This window comes from Gadus chalcogrammus, chromosome 13, assembly GCF_026213295.1.
Source record: "Gadus chalcogrammus isolate NIFS_2021 chromosome 13, NIFS_Gcha_1.0, whole genome shotgun sequence".
Classification (NCBI taxonomy): Eukaryota; Metazoa; Chordata; class Actinopteri; order Gadiformes; family Gadidae; genus Gadus; species Gadus chalcogrammus.
In genome coordinates, this window is record NC_079424.1 from 138227 (window position 1) to 159703 (window position 21477).

Genomic DNA, 21477 nt, shown 5'->3' on the forward strand with positions numbered 1-21477 from the left:
AGGCGGTCGCCTAGCTCGCCTATGCCGATCGCCGGCCCTGCACCCACTCTCTCCTCCCTGTCCTGTCTACATACATGCAGAGAAATCCCATGAAGGAAAATAAAAAGGGGGGGGGATAAGCGGCTTAAAAAACATCCCTGGCTATTGCAAAATATAACCCGTATCCTCGACTCACATTAAAGGGGTTTCCTGCTTGGTCAAGGATGCCTGCATTTAGAATACAGACACCCGTACCAATACTTACCCGCTCCGCCCATTTGGTTATGTCCTCGAGTTTAAAATGAAATCACACCACAAACAAACAACAAGCAGTCGATTACAAATATAGCCATTTTTATTAATGACCTGGAAAAAAAAAACTTAACAATAAAGTATATGCATGCAGGGTACGTATGGGCTATTATCCTGTAATTCACGACACACAATCCATACAGCTTGTGGCAACGGATCTAGAGCTTATCTAAGCAACAAAACCTGTTGGACTTTTCTTTGCACAATTTACGGTTTCTAGTCTTAGAAATGAATGCAGAGAAGCGCGTGCCGACGCCGGCCTTAACTGCGGTCATTCCAGTTGAATTATTCCTAATAGATTTCCATTTGAAACTAAAACATAAACCGAAAATACTGCCGTGCACTCGAGGAAAGAAATGGGGGAAAAACATTTATTTCTATGAGAGGATCTTAAAATGGTTTATATAAATTATTCAAGTTCAAATGAATTTAACTCAAAATCTCTAATTTTAAAGTCCCATGGTCTTGCTGTTTTCATATGTGAGGGATGTATACTGCCAAGAGGTGTGCACAATAAACGGAACTAACGAGCCCGTACCTGGAGAAGCAGCCACATGGCGGAGTCAATCCTCGACGCTCAGCAAAACAACCTTTAAACCACAACACGAGCAAACATCGTTCTCTACACGCTGTGAAAATTAAAAAAGGGTCCGTTAAAATCAGTTACTCTCAATGTACATGAACCACACTATAACCAAGAGGAAAAAATCACTCATTCTACCCCCCCCCCCCCCCCCACAAAAAAATAAAAAGACAAGCCCACCCCTGCCCCCAAAAAAGGGAGAAAAAGACTGATTGGACCAGGAGGGGAGGCCCCTCCCACCACAGCGGCCATGTTCATTTCTTCGACCTCAGGGACTGGCGTCCGGGGGGCGGGGCCTTCGCCTCCTTCCTGGCTGGCGCCTTCTGGGGCGTGGCCTTCCGGGGCGTGGCCTTCCGGGGCGTGGCCTTCTGGGGCGTGGCCTTCTGGGGCGTGGCCTTCCGGGGTGCGGCCCTAGAGCCGCGGGCACTGAGCTTCTTCACCGCCGGAGTCTTCGGCCTCTTGGCGGGGGCCGCTCGCTTCAGGGGCGTGGCTTTGGCCGTGGGCGTGGCCTTAGGCGGCAGCGTTGCTTTGGCCGGCGCCGCCTTCTTGGAGGCGGCCGCGGGCTTCTTGGCGGGAGGCGGAGCCTTCTTGGCGGGCGTCACCTGCTTCTTGATAGGGGGGGCTCTCCGACCCCTGGCTTTTGATTGGCTGGCGCTGCGCGGCTTCTTGCTGGGCGGCGGCCTGCGGGTCTTGGGGGCGGGCCTCTTGCCCGCTTTCCTGAGGAGGAAACAACGTCATTCTATTTGCCGATAAGAACTGAAGACTGAAGTCACCGACTGAGGGAAGACGAGGCCGTTAAAGTACGACTAAGAGTCATGTTTCAACATCGTTTAGGACTAACTGACCTCTTCGGGGGGGGTGGGGGCTCATCGTCAGACTCCTCCTCCTCCTCCTCCGACTCCTCTGACTCCGACTCCTCCTCTGAAGTGTCGGAGGTCCGCTGAGGGGTTTTCTTCTTCTTCGGTGGTGCGATGACGCGGTCCGGGAACAGCACCGCAGGACTACAACAACACAAAACCCATCAGTGAGTCCGGCCAGCAGGGGGCGGTCTGGGACCGGGACTCAGGGTGGGGGTCGGTCCCTGGCAGCAGGGGGCGGTCTGGGACCGGGACTCAGGGTGGGGGTCGGTCCCTGGCAGCAGGGGGCGGTCTGGGACCGGGACTCAGGGTGGGGGTCGGTCCCTGGCAGCAGGGGGCGGTCTGGGACCGGGACTCAGGGGGGTGGTCAGTCCCGGCCAGCAGGGGGCGGTCTGGGACTGGGACTCAGGGTGGGGGTCGGTCCCTGGCAGCAGGGGGCGGTCTGGGACCGGGACTCAGGGTGGGGGTCAGTCCCGGCCAGCAGGGGGCGGTCTGGGACCGGGACTCAGGGTGGGGGTCAGTCCCGGGCTGCAGGGGGCGGCCTGGGACCGGGACTCAGGGTGGGGGTCAGTCCCGGGCTGCAGGGGGCGGCCTGGGACCGGGACTCAGGGTGGGGGTCAGTCCCGGCCAGCAGGGGGGGGGGGGGGGGGGGGGGGTCTGGGCCTCGGGGTGTTGGTCAGTCTAATAAACTACCTGGGGTAGTTCTTTGTACCTGGGGTAGAAGGGGGGGGTAGTTCTATGTACCTGGGGTAGTAGGGGGGGTGGTTCTATGTACCTGGGGTAGTAGGGGAAGGCCAGCCGGTAGGTCCCGTTGAGTCCGGTCCCGGTGATCTGGTCCATCCAGCCCAGCATCTTACACTTGGTGAGCGTCTTCCTCAGCAGAGCGACTACACACACACACACACACACACACACACACACACACACACACACACACACACACACACACACACACACACACACACACACACACACACACACACACACACACACACACACACACACACACACACACACACACACACACTATAAAACATATTTTTAACCCTTAGGGTAAACCCTAAGTGTAGGAGCCGCATTTAAGTTTTTGATTGACCCACTAATTTCTCCTTCTTTTCCACCTGTGGTGGTTAGGGTAACCCTAACCCTAACACCACAGGGTTAGGGTAACCGGGGTTAGGGTTGGGGTAACCCTAACCCTCAGATAGGGTAACCCTAACCCTAACCTGTGACGAGTGAACACCTGTGACAGGTGCACTCGTTAAATTGGAGACAGAGTGCATGACGGGATGACGGGAGAAGGCGGACGAGCAGACAGTTATTGAACGTTCGGTTGGTGAAACACCTTGATATAGATACTTGCTTTGCATCCTTATTTTGTTATACTTTGTTTACAATAAATGACGGCCAATTGACGGCCTTGGATAGTCAAACTCTCACTATTTTTTTGGACAAACTGCGTCTCAAACAATGCCATCACCTGCTTTCTCCGTGTGGCAAAAGGATAAGAAAGTTGGAACTTGGGGTTATAGGAAAAACCCGAACACGGTTTTTCACCACTACACTAAGGGTAAGGGTTAGCCCTTAGGGTAAGGGTTAAGGGTTGGGGAGAGAGGGCCCACCTATGCGTGTCTCGGTGCTGTCCTCGTTGGCGTGGCACAGGTATTTGCGTAGCGTTGTGGTGCTGCAGGTCTTGGGTTCGTTCATGGCGATGATGGCAGCGCTGATAGCGTCCTCCAGAGCTCCACCGGCCAGCAGCACCTTGTCCCCCGTTCGCTTCAGCTACGGGACGGACAGACGGACACGGGTCTTACACCTGGGATCCTCCGAGGACCGGGGTCTGCTTACAGACCAGATGACGGATTCCTCTCACAGCACCTCAGTGTCTCAGCCCCCAAAGACCTGGATGATGGCTCAACACGGGGACCACGGAGCGGGATGCTTACCTGGAAGGTTCCGCTGGCGCCCTTCCCAGTGATCCGCTCCAGGTGACCCCTATCCACGGCCCGGACTAACGCAGACTTCAGCAGGTCGGGCCTGCGGACCACACAACACACACACACCCTGGGTGTCCTTAATGAGACACTTCACTTTATGAAATTGTCTTCTTCAAAAGCTCACGCTATCCATCCATCGACCCACAGGACTGTGACCCCCCGGCCCCCACCTGTTGTCGATGTGCAGCTGGGGGAAGTGCTGCTCCAAGTACTTCTTGATGAGGATGTAGGACGCCTCCTTGGGCTCACACAGCCGAGTGATGATGAGGGGGAGGGCGTCCCCCAGAGGCTCGCCCTTCACCGCCGCCGCCGCCGACGACGACGACGACTTCTACCGACACACACACACACACACACACACACACACACACACACACACACACACACACACACACACACACACACACACACACACACACACACACACACACACACACACACACACACACACACACACACACACACGTCTGAGAGTTTTCACAAGATAAAACTGACATCAAGCTGTAAATCTTTGGTTTTAACTAAATTTAGAAAGAGGTGTGCCAACAGTTGGGCTAAGAGGTGGGCCAACAGGTGGGCCAACAGGTGGGTTAGGAGATGGGCCAACAGGTGGGCTAGGAGATGGGCCAACAGGTGGGCCAACAGGTGGGTTAGGAGGTGGGCCAACAGGTGGGCTAACAGGTGGGTTAGGAGATGGGCCAACAGGTGGGCTAACAGGTGGGTTAGGAGATGGGCCAACAGGTGGGCCAACAGGTGGACCAACAGGGATGGCTTCATGGTCCCCTGCTTTACTGCCACTAACCTTGTTTGCTGGCTGCTTTTGGGCTGCGAAGCTGCCTGCGAACCCCTTCCCCTTGAGCTGGAGAGAGGAAGGAGAACGTGTTGGTGGAGGAAGGGTTCTGGAGCACAGCCGACACTCCCGAGATCCTGTTCGGCCGACAAGCTCACGGCCACGTCAAGGCAGACGCTAACAATGTTTGGGAATATCATGTCGACAAAGCCTAGCGTGCCATTAGCATGCTATTAGCGTGCTACATCAGCCGAGCCACACAGATCGGTAAAGTCCCACACAAAGTGTGCAAATAGTTATTTTTTGGTAGACAAATATGAACCAAAACTCACTCTGGGTATGCTTTGGGCCATATGGCGAACACCACCACTAGAATGAAGTAATGCAGCCATTTTGTTTCCAGTGGAGCCTCTGGTGTTGATGGCGAAGCCTCACCTGTTTGATGGAACCCTTCTCCAGGTGTTTCTTCAAGGCCTTCTTGATGAGGTATTTCCTCTTGTCCAGCTCCAGACTGGGGTAATTCTTTGTGACGTATTTCAAGATGGACATGTAGGACATCCCAGTGCGCTCACTGCCAGACTACAGAAGGAGAACACAGAGTCTTAACAGGGGACCCACGTAAACAATTATCCCCTTGTGGACATTACAGAACCTAACTAACTTAACAGCCGATTCTGAGCAACTGGTCCGTTTGTTATTGATTGTGTTTCGGCCGTTATATATTGAGATGGAGATCTAACCCTAACTAACCCGTTATATATGGAGATGGAGATCTAACCCTAACCTGTTATATATGGAGATCTAACCCTAACTAACCCGTTATATATGGAGATGGAGATCTAACCCTAACTAACCTGTTATATATGGAGATCTAACCCTAACTAACCCGTTATATATGGAGATGGAGATCTAACCCTAACCTGTTATATATGGAGATGGAGATCTAACCCTAACTAACCCGTTATATATTGAGATGGAGATCTAACCCTAACCTGTTATATATGGAGATCTAACCCTAACTAACCCGTTATATATGGAGATGGAGATCTAACCCTAACCTGTTATATATGGAGATCTAACCCTAACTAACCCGTTATATATGGAGATGGAGATCTAACCCTAACCTGTTATATATGGAGATCTAACCCTAACTAACCCGTTATATATGGAGATGGAGATCTAACCCTAACCTGTTATATATGGAGATCTAACCCTAACTAACCCGTTATATATGGAGATGGAGATCTAACCCTAACTAACCCGTTATATATTGAGATGGAGATCTAACCCTAACCTGTTATATATGGAGATCTAACCCTAACTAACCCGTTATATATGGAGATGGAGATCTAACCCTAACCTGTTATATATGGAGATCTAACCCTAACCTGTTATATATGGAGATCTAACCCTAACTAACCCGTTATATATGGAGATGGAGATCTAACCCTAACTAACCTGTTATATATGGAGATGGAGATCTAACCCTAACCTGTTATATATGGAGATCTAACCCTAACTAACCCGTTATATATGGAGATGGAGATCTAACCCTAACCTGTTATATATGGAGATCTAACCCTAACTAACCCGTTATATATTGAGATGGAGATCTAACCCTAACTAACCCGTTATATATGGAGATGGAGATCTAACCCTAACCTGTTATATATGGAGATCTAACCCTAACTAACCTGTTATATATGGAGATGGAGATCTAACCCTAACTAACCCGTTATATATGGAGATGGAGATCTAACTAACCTGTTATATATGGAGATGGAGATCAAACTAACCCGTTATATATGGAGATGGAGATCTAACCCTAACCTGTTATATATGGAGATCTAACCCTAACTAACCTGTTATATATGGAGATGGAGATCTAACCCTAACCTGTTATATATGGAGATCTAACCCTAACTAACCCGTTATATATGGAGATCTAACCCTAACCTGTTATATATGGAGATCTAACCCGTTATATATGGAGATGGAGATCTAACTAACCTGTTATATATGGGGATCTAACCCTAACCCTAACCTGTTATATATGGAGATGGAGATCTAACCCTAACCTGTTATATATGGAGATCTAACCCTAACTAACCCGTTATATATGGAGATCTAACCCTAACCTGTTATATATGGAGATCTAACCCGTTATATATGGAGATGGAGATCTAACTAACCTGTTATATATGGGGATCTAACCCTAACCCTAACCTGTTATATATGGAGATGGAGATCTAACCCTAACCTGTTATATATGGAGATCTAACCCTAACTAACCCGTTATATATGGAGATGGAGATCTAACTAACCTGTTATATATGGGGATCTAACCCTAACCCTAACCTGTTATATATGGAGATGGAGATCTAACCCTAACCTGTTATATATGGAGATGGAGATCTAACCCTAACCCGTTATATATGGAGATCTAACCCTAACTAACCCGTTATATATGGAGATGGAGATCTAACCCTAACTAACCCGTTATATATGGAGATGGAGATCTAACCCTAACCTGTTATATATGGAGATCTAACCCTAACTAACCCGTTATATATGGAGATGGAGATCTAACCCTAACTAACCCGTTATATATGGAGATGGAGATCTAACCCTAACCTGTTATATATGGAGATCTAACCCTAACTAACCCGTTATATATTGAGATGGAGATCTAACCCTAACTAACCCGTTATATATGGAGATGGAGATCTAACCCTAACCTGTTATATATGGAGATCTAACCCTAACTAACCCGTTATATATTGAGATGGAGATCTAACCCTAACTAACCCGTTATATATGGAGATGGAGATCTAACCCTAACCTGTTATATATGGAGATCTAACCCTAACTAACCCGTTATATATGGAGATGGAGATCTAACCCTAACTAACCCGTTATATATGGAGATGGAGATCTAGCCCTAACTAACCCGTTATATATGGAGATGGAGATCTAACCCTAACCTGTTATGTATGGAGATGGGTGGTTAGGGTTAGGGGTGTCGCCCCTACACTAGTGACAGTTCACTCGTATTCACTCTTCAGAATTAAATAAACAACATTTAAAGCGCTTTTCGTCTTGCCGCAGCCCCTCCCCCTGGCTGGGATGGCCCCTCCCCCTGGCTGGGATGGCCCCTCCCCCTGGCTGGGATGGCCCCTCCCCCTGGCTGGGATGGCCCCTCCCCCTGGCTGGGATGGCCCCTCCCCCTGGCTGGGATGGCCCCTCCCCCTGACGGGGATGGCCCCTCCCCCTGACGGGGATGGCCCCTCCCCCTGACGGGGATGGCCCCTCCCCCTGACGGGGATGGCCCCTCCCCCTGACGGGGATGGCCCCTCCCCCTGACGGGGATGGCCCCTCCCCCTGACTGGGATGGCAGCGCTGGAGAAGGTTCACCTCAGATGTGACAGCTCTTCATAACTCTCCACTAACACTCCAGCCTGGAGTAAACATTTTAAAACACCAATCCGCAGGGAATCCGTAATCCGTCACTAACTGGTCATTATCGACTAGAACTACAATCGTTTTTTTACACTAGTGCGGCTGCTATTCGACACAATAAAGAATTTAATCCTTTAACTACATAGGATATTTCTGTGAAAGCAGTCTTGACAACTGGTAGAGGGTTGTCGTCTGTTTTCACCGTCAAAGTTCTTATTAGAGAATTCTGCATCGCGTTGTAATAAGGCAGCAAGGTAGACCATGTCATTATACTTTAGTTGCAACACAATGCTTAACCAATAGTGGTACCTTCACAGCCTCCAGCAGAACCTCGTCCACCCTGGGCGTCGCCCGGGCGAAGCCGCTCACCGCCGCCGCCATCTTCTTGTTGGCCGATATGGATGCCCAGGGGGGGATGGTCTTCTTCATCTTCTTCACCTTGGCCTTGCCCAGCTTGCCGCCGTCCTTTATCCTGGGCGTCCCCGAGGGAGGAAGAGGAGGAGACGACACAGTGAGAGGCTGCGGGCTTCGGCGGTAGGAAGCGATATTTCACTGTGATGACACCACTAGGGTCAGGGTAAGGTACCGTAACTCTATCTCTAGCGTACCCTCACCTTTTAAGGAGGACAAAGCAGTGTGTGGCGCACTGTCCTTCGGCGCAGTCCTGGCATTTTAGCGAGTCTCCGTTTGCCAGCGTGGGCCTAGCATGCCTGAAAATGTCAAAACATCCCCGTCTTTAACGCCAGTGTGGTCGGCCGACTAGCTGAAATGCGACAGACCAGAGCTTGCGTTTACTCCCGTTTTCCACAGAAAAACGATGCTCATGTTCTGGGCTAAATTAGGAAGAGAGGAGGAGCATCTTACCAGAACATCACCCTGGGTAAAGGCCTTTGGTCTTTCGATTGGTTAAAAGACAGTCAAAGATATTATCCATATAGTGTCATCCAAAGCTCTGGACATTCCAGCCACCAGCGTCAGAAACAGAGTGGGTAACTTTGTCATCTAGTTTTATCATCATTGTTCAAACTTGGGTCTCATGCTGTTTTCCAGGTTGACCTCATCAAAACATCTGAGCGGTTTATCAGCTCAGCGTCCTGCTCCAACGGCCGACCCAACGGCGGCTAAGAGGGAGATATGTACCAGTGGACCCAATCTAGCCTGCATACACCAATGATTGAACCCCACATTAGTGGAATCTGCATGCTAACACACACACACACACACACACTGTGTGTGTGCGTGTGTGAAGGCTAGAGTTATCTAACCTTCCTCAATCCCTCCCAGACGGTGGACGCGGGATGCATACGACAAGTGTCGTATGTAAGGAAGACACCTTGTTATATAAAAGCGAATCGTCAAGTGCAACCAACGACAAGAAGAACCGCATTTAATCCAGCGGGGGCAGTGATAATCTAACGGATAAAAGTGATATCAAAGTGAAATATCGCAGCGATTGGTCCTCAAGGTTACAATCTCTCACTGTCGGGGTTTAACTAACCCTTCATTCTCCGCTTCCAGCTCCGCCTTCACATCCCCAGAGCCCAGCTCCTCTCCGTTGGTCTGGCTGGATGCTCCAACCTCCCCTCCTTCCTTCGCTGGGAGCGGGCAGTCGGGCGCCCCCCCCTCGTCCTCCATCACTGGGGGCGAATCCTCGGATGGCTCTGGGTACACATTTACAAAGATACAAAGTTGATGTTTATTGTGTGTGTTTCTATAATGTGAGTAAATTCTAGTCAAACTAGTCAATCTATTCAAATGGTGGAAGGGGTTCATACTTTAAGTTGAGCAGTGAAACAGTGTGAGGCCTCTGCCAGTACCTGCGTGGGCTTCCTCACCTTCCTCCGGGGCCGGGGAGGCTGCCCTGTCCTGGGGTGGAGTTGCTGCCGCTCGGCGGATAGGCATCTCACTTTGTCCTGGATGGGAGCGAACACAGCCAGTTCAAACAGTGCTTTATTTGGACGTGAAGTGAATTATGTGTTCACCGTTCAAATGCATTTGGGAAAGCAGAAGGAGGGACAACGACATCAACACATGACCAGGTTTTGTTTTGCAGCAAGACAACATATCGTCATTCATTAGGGCGATCGCATCATCGCCGACATCGGTGGCTTGCGAAAGCTTCCAGGAGATGGGAGTGTGCGAGCATCTAATGCTATGCATGCGATACTAAAGGTTTAAATGAGGAATGTTTGACCTAAAAAGTCACTGAAACTCAACAATCAGGCCCAAAATAACGGAGAACGATAATCTTGCACAAAAAAAAGAAATCGCCATTTTGTTCATTACTTCATACATACAGTAATGGCGTCGAGCAAAGCGAATAAATCCCACTAAGTGTACCCTAAAATGAAACTTGAACCCCATTTTGGGCAGATTTATCCGCACAGAGAAATGTTTACGCCAAAAACGTACCTTGAGTTTTGCAGAGAAAAGTAATATTTCAGTCTAATTCTGCAGTCCTTTATTTGGAAATCACAATTGAAGCGCTCTTCCCGTGGCAGAACGGACACATAGAGCCGGCCAATCACGGAGCCACTGCTATACTTCATGCTGACACCTGATTGGTCGGGCTTTATTGTCATTGCAAGCATGGAACTAAAATGGATACAAAAGCTGAGAAGTGTTTCGGGGGATTATTTGAAGAGGGATATTCCTTTGCCTTTTTTCTATTTCTACATTTGTATTTGTTTACCCTCACCGTTGTACGCGTGTGTAGTAATTAATCAAAAAAAAAATTCAAGACGTTTGTAAATGTTCATTTGAGTTGACAAAATCAAACAATTTAGTAAAGCTAATGCAAAATTTGCTCCAACTATAAAGAGTGCAGTTATAGGATTTCACCACTAGATGGCCATACAGTGCTTAAACAGCAGCCGACCCTTCATCCATCTAATATACACCTAACAGTGCTGACGTTGCCTTCTTTTAATATCAATTCAACTATACAATTCAACTTTTATTATCTTCATAACTATTTTTATGAGGATTCTGTTAGCTCCCAACACAAGGGAAGGCTGAGCTTAACATTGAATGGGAACATGAAAGCCTATCGTTAAATGTCTAAATTCAAAGTTAAGGCATAGATGAAGCTCGGCATGTCTCGCGGCACGACCACCATGACCTTCTGCGTTGAACAGGCCGGACTCAAAGCTGGATTCAGGGAAGGAAGAAATGTTTACTTTCACACAACTTTAGTTTGAGAAGGAAACTATTGACCCAACTCTGAGCATGCCTAGTGCCAACAAGGCCTAACTTAACCAAGTCTCTGAACACACTTCCTGTGGTTGTTGACCCAGAATAACCCCAGAAGCACCGGGACCTGGAGGCTAGAGGTAGCATCCTGCTGCCGCCCGCCGATAACAGAACAACCCGCATGCATCCACACACGTCCAAAGTCCAAACTCCCAGAAAACACCAGAAATGAGCAGCCTTTTGTTTTTTTAAATACCTTTTTTCTCTTTAATGTATTTACAAGCGTTTAAATCTGTAGGTCTGAAGTTTTACAAGCACTTCATGTTCTGCAACCCAGCTTCTGCTTGTGGTTTTTTGTTGTCGCCTAAACTTGCATTATGCTCATCGTAGCGATCGTCCGGGCGTTTCCGTTGGTCGGTCAGGATGCCGTTGCGGTGGACTCGGGGTCACTCAAGAGCTCTGAGTGGACAAGCTGGCGTTGGTCTTGGCAAAGGCATTCTGTGGGCTCTGATTGGTGGGGCGGGGGGGGGGCGGGGTTATGTACAGATCACATGGAGCAAGCCAAACACTTCCTGGATACCCGCACGGTAACCATGTCGAAGCTCATATTGCCAAACGCACACCTGTGTGTGCGTACGTCACGCACACACCTGTGTGTGTGTATGTCACGCATACACCTGTGTGTGTGCGTACGTCACGCATACCGCTCAGCGCGTGTGTCCACTCAGGACCCTCTGCATCCCGGTCGGTCGCCAATGACCTTAGTTCTACCCTGTGTGTGTGTGTGTGTGTGTGTGTGTGTGTTATTATAATCATTAATAATCATACGGTTGTTATTTCTACGGCGGCCAGTGCCTCTTCCGTGAGTGTCTGCAAATGTTAAATAAACTTCCTTATTCGCAGTCCTTTTAAAAAAATAATAAATTAAAGAGTCCAGAGGCTATTTGTCCTTTTTCTGTAAGTCTCTTCTTTAAAAAGTAACAAAAGAAAGAAAAAAAGTAAGTTAAAAATTTAAAACAAAAATATCTTCTATGTATAATACAGGTATTTAGTGCTTCTGCCGTTTGGATCCAAGGTCCAAGATGGCGGTGTGTTGAGGAACCGTACCACGCATGGGGGGGGGGGGAGGTGGAGGGGGGAGGTGGAGGGGGGAGAGGGAGGGGGAGAGGGAGGGGGAGAGGGCGGCAACTGAAAAATAAAAACAAATAAAAAGGAGAACACATTTGAGTGTCGGCCGTGAGCCTGACCCCCCAGGACGCTGTCGTCTCCAGGGTTCTGCAGTTCTTTAGTTTATTTCCTGGGCTTGGTGGGGGAGGAGGAGGGAGGGGCGCTCCTCGTCAGTTGTCCTCCGACTCCTCCTCGGCCTCCCTCAGCCAGGTGAAGAAGGCCGTGACGGACTTCAGCGCCACGCCCTTCCCCCCCTGCTCCGCCGTGTCGCCGCTGGCCTCCCAGCGGTAGAAGGCGTCCTCCGAGATCACGTCCTCGTCGTACAGACAGTCGAAGAACATCCGCAGGAGGTCTGGGGCGAGAGAGAGAGACAGGAGAGAGAGAGAGAGAGAGAGAGAGAGAGAGAGAGAGAGAGAGAGAGAGAGAGAGAGAGAGAGAGAGAGAGAGAGAGAGAGAGAGAGAGAGAGAGAGAGAGAGAGAGAGAGAGAGAGAGAGAGAGAGAGAGAGAGAGAGAGAGAGAGAGAGAGAGGAAGACAGACAGAGCGACAGAGACAGACAGGAGGGGAGAGACAGACAGAGAGAGCGACAGAGACAGACAGGAGGGGAGAGACAGAGAGAGGGAGACAGACAGAGAGAGCGACAGAGACAGACAGACAGAGAGAGAGCGACAGAGACAGACAGGAGGGGAGAGACAGAGAGAGGGAGACAGACAGAGAGAGCGACAGAGAGAGACAGACACACAGAGACAGAGAGAGAGAGAGCGAGACAGAGAGAGAGGTAACTGAATTGCTACTTTCCTGGTATGTCAGATCAACTGACTTGATTGAGATGCAGTTGTACAGCAGTAACCACTAGGGATGGGCAAAATGATTTTTTTCCGGGAACTAGTTCTTTCAGTTCAGTTCACTATAACGATTCGTTTGTTTGATTCGTTCGCTTTGATCCGTTCGTTACGTCAGATTACTGTCATTTGACAGTAATCTGACGAAAAATAAATAAAATCCCCCCCCCGCGAGACGGCCCTGAGCACAATTTAAGCGACTTCTAGGCTTCCCCCCCCCCGTGAAAATCCACAAGATATACTATATAGTATAACCGAACGTCCCACCAATATTTATACCACTTGCTTCCTCTCTATATGTCATTCATGGTTTTATATTTATAATTTTAATTTGCTTTACATTTAATTCTTCATTATTCAGGCATTACAGAACTTTCATGGTCATAAATAAAAAATACGAACTGCAGTTTAATTTCTTTGTTTGCTCTTGAATTGACGTAGAACGGAGCAAAGACTCCTGGGATTAGGAAATGCGTTTATCCAATAAACAGATGGAGGTCAAGTCTATTTTCGGAAATGTAGGGGGATATATGAGTGGCCCCACGTCGAATGGTATGACCCAAGGTACGTCAGACAGAGAAAGCGCGCAAATTCGACGGTACCACCTTGTCATTTGTTTACCCAGGTGCCATTGCAACACCATTGCTACCTCTCATTGGCTGAATCTTTGAGAACGTTGTAGACTCAATCAATATAAGTCGCGGGGAGACGGAGCTCTGTTCGTTTGTATATTTTATTTACGTGACCATATTTTTGTTTTATGTTAAAAAAAAAGAATCAAAGAACCAGTTCTTCTTGTTTTGGGGAACCAGTTCTTGTCGTTCACGTTCGGGATTCGTTCGTTGTGAACGAATCGGTCGCGACCGACTCATCCCTAGTAACCACACAACACACTGTTGGTAGACTTATTTAACATGAAGGTGGACCTCACATCTAGGGTGTGGATAATGGCTCTCCTGCAGTGTGTGTGTACGTACTCGGGGGCTGGTCGAGGGTGACTATCAGGGCCTGAAGTGCGTAAAGTGCTTGCAGCTGTCGCTCTGTGTCTGAGTTCAGGTACTTCAGTAACACAGGCAGTCTCCTCTGGATGAGGGCAGTGTCCACACGGCACGGGCTGCTTTCGTCTGGAGGGACACACACACACACACACACACACACACACACACACACACACACACACACACACACACACACACACACACACACACACACACACACACACACACACACACACACACACACACACACACACACTTTTTATTATCTTTTCACCATTGTTTGACTATTTGTCTGCCATGGCATTGCAAACAATCCATTTTCCATGCAAATAAAGGTACTTCAACTGGAATTTAACAGCTGAATTGAGAAGGATGGAGACAGAAGCAGGGAGAGTGAGGGACCTTCAGCGTTAGGGTTAGGTCCTTCAGTCCGTCTTACCCCTCACCGCTGCCTTGCACACTGCTGTCATCAGAGCTCTGAGGAAGGGAGACGAGCTCATCTGGGATTCGTCCAGGTTCGCCTGCCAACAGGAAGTGAGAACAAACAAGGTGGTTCATCCAGAGTCGACGTACAGCAGAGTGGCCAGAGAGCTGGACCGTTTCCGGTTCTCTACAAGCATGCAGTGGACACAACAGACATCTAAACCGTGTATGTGTTCATACATTGTGCAGGCACGCATCTGTCGAGTGAGTGAGTGAGTGAGTGAGTGAGTGAGTGAGTGAGTGAGTGAGTGAGTGGGTGAGTGGGTGGGTGAGTGGGTGAGTGGGTGAGTGGGTGAGTGGGTGAGTGAGTGGGTGGGTGAGTGGGTGAGTGAGTGAGTGAGTGAGTGAGTGAGTGAGTGAGTGAGTGAGTGAGTGGGTGAGTGGGTGAGTGGGTGAGTGGGTGAGTGGGTGAGTGAGTGAGTGGGTGAGTGGGTGAGTGGGTGAGTGGGTGAGTGAGTGAGTGGGTGAGTGAGTGGGTGAGTGGGTGAGTGGGTGAGTGAGTGAGTGAGTGGGTGAGTGGGTGAGTGGGTGAGTGGGTGAGTGGGTGAGTGAGTGGGTGGGTGGGTGAGTGGGTGAGTGAGTGGGTGGGTGAGTGGGTGAGTGGGTGAGTGGGTGAGTGGGTGGGTGAGTGGGTGAGTGAGTGGGTGAGTGGGTGGGTGAGTGGGTGAGTGGGTGAGTGGGTGGGTGAGTGGGTGGGTGGGTGAGTGGGTGAGTGTCGCACCTCCACCCAGTCGAAGACCTGCTCGTCGGTGGCCATCTCCTCCATCAGCAGGCGCTCCAGCTGCCGGCTCCACTCCTCTCCGGGCCGGGTGCTGCAGGCCGCGGCCGCCTCGGGACAGACGCCCTCCGACTGGGTGAACTGCAGCTTCTGTGGGCGGGGAGCGGGGGGTTAGTGTCACGGAGGGACGGCGCTGGCGCCCTGCTCTCCGTCGAGGGTCTGGACCAGTGAAGGTTGGTCTGGGGTCATCCCTCAGTGGCGTGGTGAGGTCATGAATTAAATATGTTTGGGGATGAAGGGTTCTGCTTATTGTGTCCGTGCAGAACTACAGCTCTCTCTCTACGCTCGACATCAGGAAGTACGCAACAGTGACCTCTGACCTCCACCAGCCTGACCTCCACCAGCCTGACCTCTGACCTCCACCAGCCTGACCTCCACCAGCCTGACCTCTGACCTCCACCAGCCTGACCTCTGACCTCCACCAGCCTGACCTCCACCAGCCTGACCTCTGACCTCCACCAGCCTGACCTCTGACCTCCACCAGCCTGACCTCTGACCTCCACCAGCCTGACCTCTGACCTCCACCAGCCTGACCTCCTCCACCCTCTCCTACCTCCACCACCCTCTCCTACCTCCACCACCCTCTCCTACCTCCTCCACCCTCTCCTACCTCCACCACCCTCTCCTACCTCCTCCACCCTCTCCTACCTCCTCCACCCTCTCCTACCTCCTCCACCCTCTCCTACCTCCTCCACCACCCTCTCCTACCTCCACCACCCTCTCCTACCTCCTCCACCCTCTCCTACCTCCACCACCCTCTCCTACCTCCTCCACCCCTCCTACCTCCACCCTCTCCTACCTCCTCCACCCTCTCCTACCTCCTCCACCCTCTCCTACCTCCTCCACCCTCTCCTACCTCCACCCTCTCCTACCTCCTCCACCCTCTCCTACCTCCTCCACCCTCTCCTACCTCCACCCTCTCCTACCTCCTCCACCCTCTCCTACCTCCTCCACCCTCTCCTACCTCCTCCACCCTCTCCTACCTCCTCCACCCTCTCCTACCTCCACCCTCTCCTACCTCCACCCTCTCCTACCTCCTCCCTCTCCTACCTCCACCCTCTCCTACCTCCTCCACCCTCTCCTACCTCCACCACCCTCTCCTACCTCCACCCTCTCCTACCTCCACCCTCTCCTACCTCCTCCACCCTCTCCTACCTCCACCACCCTCTCCTACCTCCACCACCCTCTCCTACCTCCACCCTCTCCTACCTCCTCCACCCTCTCCTACCTCCACCCTCTCCTACCTCCACCCTCTCCTACCTCCACCCTCTCCTACCTCCACCCTCTCCTACCTCCACCCTCTCCTACCTCCTCCACCCTCTCCTACCTCCACCCTCTCCTACCTCCACCCTCTCCTACCTCCACCCTAGCCTCCGGTCCAGATTAGTTTTTTATGACCCATTTTTTTGTTCTTTATATTTCGGTGCTCACAGATGTTTCCATGACAACACCAGGCGTTGTTATGGGTTACCTGTTGTGAAATGAACTCCTGGACGTCTTCCCCCTCCGACAGGAAGTGGCTCCAGCCGAGGCCCGATGCGCGCCACAAAGCGCCCACCTGGCTATGGCTCTGGGGGCAGTTCACAAGGGTCAGCCTAGTCCCCTCCTATTGGTCCAACAGGTCGTCAGCCTAGCCCCCTCCTATTGGTCCAACAGGTCGTCAGCCTAGCCCCCTCCTATTGGTCCAACAGGTCGTCAGCCTAGCCCCCTACTATTGGTCCAACAGGTCGTCAGCCTAGCCCCCTCCTATTGGTCCAACAGGTCGTCAGCCTAGCCCCCTCCTATTGGTCCAACAGGTCGTCAGCCTAGCCCCCTCCTATTGGTCCAACAGGTCGTCAGCCTAGCCCCCTACTATTGGTCCAACAGGTCGTCAGCCTAGCCCCCTACTATTGGTCCAACAGGTCGTCAGCCTAGCCCCCTCCTATTGGTCCAACAGGTCGTCAGTCTAGCCCCCACCGCCCTCCTATTGGTCCAACAGGTCGTCAGTCCTAGCCCCCTCCTATTGGTCCAACAGGTCGTCAGTCTAGCCCCCACCGCCCTCCTATTGGTCCAACAGGTCGTCAGTCTAGCCCCCTCCTATTGGTCCAACAGGTCGTCAGTCTAGCCCCCTCCTATTGGTCCAACAGGTCGTCAGTCTAGCCCCCACCGCCCTCCTATTGGTCCAACAGGTCGTCAGTCTAGCCCCCACCGCCCTCCTATTGGTCCAACAAGTCGTCAGTCTAGCCCCCTCCTATTGGTCCAACAGGTCGTCAGTCTAGCCCCCACCGCCCTCCTATTGGTCCAACAAGTCGTCAGTCTAGCCCCTCCTATTGGTCCAACAGGTCGTCAGTCTAGCCCCCTCCGCCCTCCTATTGGTCCAACAGGTCGTCAGCCTAGCCCCCTCCTATTGGTCCAACAGGTCGTCAGTCTAGCCCCCTCCTATTGGTCCAACAGGTCGTCAGTCTAGCCCCCACCGCCCTCCTATTGGTCCAACAGGTCGTCAGTCTAGCCCCCTCCTATTGGTCCAACAGGTCGTCAGTCTAGCCCCCACCGCCCTCCTATTGGTCCAACAGGTCGTCAGTCTAGCCCCCTCCGCCCTCCTATTGGTCCAACAGGTCGTCAGTCTAGCCGCCTCCGCCCTCCTATTGGTCCAACAGGTCGTCAGTCTAGCCCCACCTGGGTCAGAACGTAACCCCCCCAGTCTAGGGATAACTCAGGCTACACATTGACCTGTCGATTGACCAATAGTTGGATGAGATTCAACACAGGCTGTTTCATTGGAATACAAACATACAGACGCACAATAAAGGACCATCAGTGTTGGGGCTTACCGTGGTTTTGCATAGTATGTGCAGTATTTCAGAAAATAACATCCCAGCTCTTCCAACAGGAAGTAATGGTTTGCTTAAATCACTGTAAACAAAACAAAGAGCAGAGCGACACGTGGCTCTGTTTACACACAGCGAAGCAGGGGTCAAAGGTCAGCGCTACAGGGGAGCTGTGGGGGAACCAGCGGACCAATGAGGCTTCAAGTGTCCTGAACAGATAGGAGCTCTCCCTAGTCTAGCTCGGCTGGCACAAAGAGAAATGGATGGACGAGCATTCGGAACTGGCAACTAGACAGTACTCTGGAATCCCTTTGAAAGGGTTAGGGTTAGTGTTAACCCTAACCCAACTAGACAGTACTCTGGAATCCCTTTGAAAGGGTTAGGGTTAGTGTTAACCCTAACCCAACTAGACAGTACTCTGGAATCCCTGTGAAAGGGTTAGGGTTAGTGTTAACCCTAACACAACTAGACAGTACTCTGGAATCCCTTTGAAAGGGTTAGGGTTAGTGTTAACCCTAACCCAACTAGACAGTACTCTGGAATCCCTTTGAAAGTGAAATGAAAATATATCGGAAAGTATACTTTGTGAATGTGTAGACTTTCAAATAAGCCCTCTCACTACTTCTATGCACATGCTTTTGAAACATTTGAAACATTTAAAACCTTTTTAATGATTTAAATGTGACTGTTAGATTTGTGTTTATCTTCCTGAATTGTAATGCAATTGTCAAGTGTCCTGAAAAGCGTGATATGAATATTTTTTCTTTTTTTAATTGATGACCATAGAAGCAATTGTTTGGTACCTAAAGGGCTAGATAGTCACGGGGATACGCGTTACCTAAAGAGCTAGATAGTCACGGGATGCGTGTTACCTAAAGGGCTAGATAGTCACGGGATGCGTGTTACCTAAAGGGCTAGATAGTCACGGGATGCGTGTTACCTAAAGGGCTAGATAGTCACGGGGATGAGTGTTACCTAAAGAGCTAGATAGTCACGGGGATGCGTGTTACCTAAAGGGCTAGATAGTCACGGGGATGAGTGTTACCTAAAGAGCTAGATAGTCACGGGATGCGTGTTACCTAAAGGGCTAGATAGTCACGGGGATGAGTGTTACCTAAAGGGCTAGATAGTCACGGGGATACGCGTTACCTAAAGAGCTAGATAGTCACGGGGATACGCGTTACCTAAAGAGCTAGATAGTCACGGGATGCGTGTTACCTAAAGGGCTAGATAGTCACGGGGATGAGTGTTACCTAAAGGGCTAGATAGTCACGGGGATGCCTGTTACCTAAAGGGCTAGATAGTCACGGGGATGAGTGTTACCTAAAGGGCTAGATAGTCACGGGGATGAGTGTTACCTAAAGGGCTAGATAGTCACGGGGATGAGTGTTACCTAAAGGGCTAGATAGTCACGGGGATGAGTGTTACCTAAAGGGCTAGATAGTCACGGGGATGCGTGTTACCTAAAGAGCTAGATAGTCACGGGGATGAGTGTCACCTAAAGGGCTAGATAGTCACGGGGATGCGTGTTACCTAAAGAGCTAGATAGTCACGGGGATGCGTGTTACCTAAAGGGCTAGATAGTCACGGGGATGAGTGTCACCTAAAGGGCTAGATAGTCACGGGGATGCGTGTTACCTAAAGAGCTAGATAGTCACGGGGATGAGTGTTACCTAAAGAGCTAGATAGTCACGGGGATGAGTGTTACCTAAAGAGCTCTCTCATAGAGAAGCCGCCCTCTCGCAGCACGGGGCTGAGCAGCTCCGCCAGGTACAGCCAGATGTGGGGGATGTCTATGGCCATGTCGTCAGCCTGCTCCAGGATGTCAGTGCACCTGACACACACACACACACACACACACACACACACACACACACACACACACACACACACACACACACACACACACACACACACACACACACACACACACACACACACACACACACACACACACACACACACAGTGAATTTATGTGGTCCAGGATGAATCTCTAAAGCTTTTTGCACTGCCAAATACGCCCATCTTTTGCTGAACGTCATGGGACCCAAGGTTATGCAGCCGCATTAAACGAAGACGGCGAAAGATGGTGCGATCTACGAGATGGATGCAGAGGAACTGTCCTTACGAGGCTGAAGTCTGGATGAAAAACAAGTGGTCACCAATATAAATAATATGTTGGCGTTTTTGCACTTAAATAGTTAATGGCGCTTCTAGCCTACACTCAGATGTATACTCATTCTTGCATGCGAGTCTCTTGAATCATAAAAAAATTATAAAATTCGTAGCATGCAATTATTCTAAAGAGGTCTACTCTCCGTGCGCAGCCCCGCCTTCTCCAGTGAACCAAGAGAGCCGTTCCCCGCCGCTTTACAGTGACATTACCGGGCGTGCCAAGACGCGACCGAACGGGCTCGGCAGAGTAAAAGGCCTTTGTTGGTCCATCCTCTTCCTGACGAGGAGACTCCCACATACAAGACACCTTCACTAGATGAAGTGAACTTTAACCCTGAGTCCCCCCCCCCCCAGCCCCTCAGCCGCTCACCCTGAGACCAGCTGGGCCTGGGACCCCCCCCCAGCGCCCCTCAGCCCCTCACCCTGAGACCAGCTGGGCCTGGGACCCCCCCCCCAGCCCCTCACCCTGAGACCAGCTGGGCCTGGGACCCCCCCAGCGCCCCTCAGCCCCTCACCCTGAGACCAGCTGGGCCTGGGACCCCCCCCCAGCGCCCCTCACCCTGAGACCAGCTGGGCCTGGGACCCCCCCCAGCCCCTCACCCTGAGACCAGCTGGGCCTGGGACAGCACCCCCTGCTGCAGCAGCTGGAAGAGCAGCTGGCCCACGAGCTGCCGGGCCTTCTGGCTGCGCTCCAGCGTGGACTCCACTCCCACACGCACAAACACCTGCAGGTGGGACCCCCCCTTCAGCTCCCCCACACACTGCACCGCCTCCTACACACACACAGACACACACACACACACACAGAGACACACACACACACACACACACACACACAGAGACACACACACACACACACACACACACACACACACACACACACACACACACACACACACACACACACACACACACACACACACACACACACACACACACACACACACAGAGAGACACACACACAGAGACACACACACACACACATACAGAGACATACACACACACACACACACACACACAAACACAGACCCACACACAGAGACACACACACCACACAG

General features: G+C 51.0%; 2 protein-coding genes across 5 annotated transcripts in view; both read right to left on the reverse strand.

Annotated features, from left to right (window-relative positions):
- Positions 1-308: 308 nt before the first annotated feature.
- On the reverse strand, positions 309-10517 carry hp1bp3 (heterochromatin protein 1, binding protein 3). 4 transcript variants are annotated; one of them, XM_056606329.1, is made up of 13 exons: positions 10390-10515; positions 9795-9890; positions 9476-9638; positions 8592-8687; positions 8287-8449; positions 4954-5097; positions 4531-4587; positions 3899-4056; positions 3678-3768; positions 3354-3513; positions 2507-2618; positions 1720-1875; positions 309-1591 (listed from the first exon to the last, which is right to left on the reverse strand). In XM_056606329.1, exons 2-13 carry the CDS (start codon positions 9877-9879, stop codon positions 1129-1131), a joined length of 1848 nt encoding a protein of 615 aa, XP_056462304.1. In that variant the 5' UTR covers positions 9880-9890; positions 10390-10515; the 3' UTR covers positions 309-1128. The 4 variants fall into 4 exon arrangements, with proteins under 4 accessions (XP_056462304.1, XP_056462303.1, XP_056462305.1 ...); XM_056606328.1 differs by having other exon boundaries at positions 3899-4059; XM_056606330.1 differs by having other exon boundaries at positions 3899-4059; positions 9813-9890; positions 10390-10514.
- A 1817-nt stretch (positions 10518-12334) lies between these two features.
- LOC130402226 (eukaryotic translation initiation factor 4 gamma 3-like) overlaps positions 12335-21477 on the reverse strand; it is a 67965-nt gene continuing 58822 nt past the window's right edge. Inside the window, exons 28-35 of the mRNA XM_056606368.1 lie at positions 21020-21192; positions 19952-20077; positions 18247-18328; positions 16908-17006; positions 15380-15526; positions 14615-14696; positions 14155-14301; positions 12335-12688 (exon numbers count right to left, since the gene is read on the reverse strand). Of these exons, the coding sequence (XP_056462343.1) occupies positions 12507-12688; positions 14155-14301; positions 14615-14696; positions 15380-15526; positions 16908-17006; positions 18247-18328; positions 19952-20077; positions 21020-21192 (1038 nt within the window). The 3' untranslated portion in view covers positions 12335-12506. The remainder of the gene's footprint in view (positions 12689-14154; positions 14302-14614; positions 14697-15379; positions 15527-16907; positions 17007-18246; positions 18329-19951; positions 20078-21019; positions 21193-21477) is intronic.

What these genes read in the sequence shown, in the direction of transcription:
- hp1bp3 (XM_056606328.1), bottom strand. Translation starts at nt 9,879, where the DNA reads ATGCCTATCCGCCGAGCGGCAGCAACTCCACCCCAGGACAGGGCAGCC. An exon ending in AGAAGGGTTCCATCAAACAG is followed by an intron (nt 4,588 to 4,953) that starts GTGAGGCTTCGC and finishes TCCTCTCTCCAG; the next exon opens with CTCAAGGGGAAGGGGTTCGC. An exon ending in GCCTTCCCCTACTACCCCAG is followed by an intron (nt 1,876 to 2,506) that starts GTACATAGAACC and finishes GTGTTGTTGTAG; the next exon opens with TCCTGCGGTGCTGTTCCCGG.